The sequence below is a fragment of the Pelophylax lessonae genome (genome assembly GCF_965119305.1).
Source record: "Pelophylax lessonae genome assembly, chromosome: 5".
In the NCBI taxonomy this organism is placed as follows: domain Eukaryota; kingdom Metazoa; phylum Chordata; class Amphibia; order Anura; family Ranidae; genus Pelophylax; species Pelophylax lessonae.
Window position 1 is genome coordinate 255696310 of NC_138772.1, and position 2858 is coordinate 255699167.

Consider the following 2858-nt stretch of genomic DNA (forward strand, 5'->3'; position numbering starts at 1 on the left):
CAGTTACCGCCAGCCAAGCCAAGAGTTACCGCCAGCCAGGCCAAGAGTTACCGCCAGCCAGGCCAAGAGTTACCGCCAGCCAGGCCCCAGTTACCGCCAGCTAGGCCAAGAGTTACTGCCATCCAAGCCAAGTGTTACCGCCAGCCAAGCCAAGAGTTACCGCCAGCCAAGCCAAGAGTTACCGCCAGCCAAGCCAAGAGTTACCGCCAGCCAGGCCAAGAGTTACCGCCAGCCAGGCCAAGAGTTACCACCAGCCCATAGTTGCCAGCCCACAGCCAGCTCAGAGTTGCCTGCCAGCCATCCCACGGTTGCCGACTGCCCACCGTTCACCCAAAAACCTGCCAACATACAGGTAATTGCACTGCTGTAAACATTAGAGCAAATGTACTGTACTCGTACGTTACCTGTACTGTGTATTTTTTTTTGGTAACACCTGTATCCACTGTTCTTTTGATTGTTACAGGTACTTTTCGTGTACAGCACTGTACATCAATAATGACAGATACAAAAAAAAAACGTCAATCTATTACCTTGGATATGAAGGCTAAAATTATTAAATTGTATGATGAAGGTGTACCTCAAGCTGAAATAGGCCGAAGGCTAGGCTTCACTCGGACTACAGTTAACACCATCATGAAAAACAGAGAAAAAATTCTTGCAGAAATTAAGAGTGCTACACCCGTTAACGCAACAACAATTCGAAAAAGAGATAGCATTGTTGCAGACATGGAGAGACTCTTAACACTTTGGATAGAAAATCAGACTACACGTCATGTTCCTGTAAACCAGGCAATTATACAAAGTAAAGCCTTAAGCCTATTCAATGACTTGAAGGCTAAGAAAGGTGAGGCAGCAAAGGATGCAGAATTTTTTGCAAGCCGTGGATGGTTTGATAGGTTCAAGAAAAGGTCTAACCTACATAACATTAAAATACAAGGAGAGGCAGCTGCTGCAGATACTGAGGCTGCAGAAAGCTATCCAACAGAATTGGCCAAAATTATTGAAGACGGAGGCTACTCCATGGATCAAATTTTTAATGTGGATGAGACTGGGCTATTTTGGAAGAAGATGCCTGCAAGAACCTTCATCGCAAGACAGGAAAAATCAATGCCAGGCTACAAGCCAGCTAAAGATAGAATAACCCTTCTGTTAGGTGGCAATGCTTCTGGTACCTTAAAGCTAAAGCCTTTGCTAATTTACCGATGGGAAAATCCGAGAGCTTTGAAGAACTACGTTAAAACTAGACTTCCAGTGCACTGGAGAGCTAACAAAAAAGCATGGGTAACTGCAACCCTTTTTGAAGATTGGTTTGACACCTGCTTTGTTCCAGAGGTGAAAGCCTATTGCAAGGACAACGGTGTCCCTTTCCACATTTTGCTGCTTGTTGATAATGCCCCTGGACACCCTCGAACGCTAGATGAGCTGAACCCTAACATTCGAGTGCAATTCCTACCACCAAATACCACCTCACTACTACAGCCAATGGATCAATGTGTCATAGCCGCCTTCAAGTTGAACTACTTGAAAAGAACATTCAGCAAGTGTGTTGCAGCAATAGACAAAGAAGAAGGTGATGGTAAAGAAGTTCTATCCAAATTCTGGAAAAGTTTTAACATCTTGGATTGCATTAAAACTGTAAGAGATGCTTGGAATGACATAAAGGAAACCACAATGAAAAGGGCCTGGAAAAAATTATGCCCACAGTTAGTTGATGATTCTGAAGGCTTTGAAGAACATGTAGCTAATGTTACTGAAAATATTGTAGAGATGGCAAGGCAGTTAGAGCTGGAAGTGGAGCCAGAAGATGTTGCTGAACTGCTTGCATCCCACACTGAGCCCCTCAGCAATGAAGATCTTCTAGAACTTGAAGAGGAGAGAGAAGAAGATGTGCAGGATGAGGTTGAGATCATTGAACAGCCTGAAGGCTTAACTACAAAAATTCTCTTTGAAGCTTTTCGTCATCTTGATAGCGCCATGGCTCTTTTTGAAAAGCATGATAGGGATTTTGAAAGAAGTTCCAAAGTCAATGCTAACATTTCAGGGGCTTATGCCTGCTACAAAGAAATCTACAGGGAAAAGAAGAGAGCAACACTTCAAACCTCCATAGACAGTTACTTTCCTAAAAGTCCATCAGCACGCACATCATCCACATTGACTGACAGTCATTTTGATCCTAGATCATCATCAACGGACAGTCCATTTTCACCTCTGACATCCCCATCAAGCCCTGCTTCTACTCTGATTGATCTTTGTAATACACCCACTTTGCCAGCAAGACAGTATCTCGCCTTTGAAGACTTGACTTGTGAAACAGAAAATTCTTGTATGCCTGCCAGTCCATTTTCAGCTCCGACATCATCATCAAGTCCTGCTCCTACACTGATTGCTATTTGTAGTACACCCAATTCTCCAGCAAGAAAGCGTCTCGCCTTTGAAGACTTGACTTGTGAAACAGAAGATACCTGTATGCCTTCCAGTCCATTTCCAGCTGCTCCTACTCTGATTGCTACTTCTACTTGTAGACCCAATTCACCAGCAAGAAAGCGTCTCGCCTTTGAAGACTTGGCTTGTGAAACAGAAGATACCTGTATGCCTTCATCATTCCTACTACATTAAACTCTCTCAGCTTCTCTGGCCTTGCGACAACAATCAAGATGGGGTAAGCTTACAATTTTTTTTTTAATACTGTACTGTATTATGTTTATTTTAGTTATCAATGCATTATTTATATCAGTTATGCCTCTAAATGACTATTGGAATGTAGTACATGCATTGAGAAGTGAAAAAAAGGTATTGCTTCACTTTAAGTACATTTTCGTTTTACATACATGCTCCGGTCCCATTGCGTACTTAAAAGT

The 2858-nt window shown here is 42.9% G+C and overlaps 1 protein-coding gene across 1 annotated transcript; it reads left to right on the forward strand.

Annotated features, from left to right (window-relative positions):
- Positions 1-253: 253 nt before the first annotated feature.
- On the forward strand, positions 254-2616 carry LOC309556480 (tigger transposable element-derived protein 1-like; the record flags this gene model as incomplete). The annotated part of the gene is made up of 2 exons (XM_082258936.1): positions 254-352; positions 464-2616. The coding sequence occupies exon 2, from the start codon at positions 496-498 to the stop codon at positions 2614-2616; it is 2121 nt and encodes a 706-aa protein (XP_082115062.1). The 5' UTR covers positions 254-352; positions 464-495.
- Between the last annotated feature and the right edge of the window lie 242 nt (positions 2617-2858).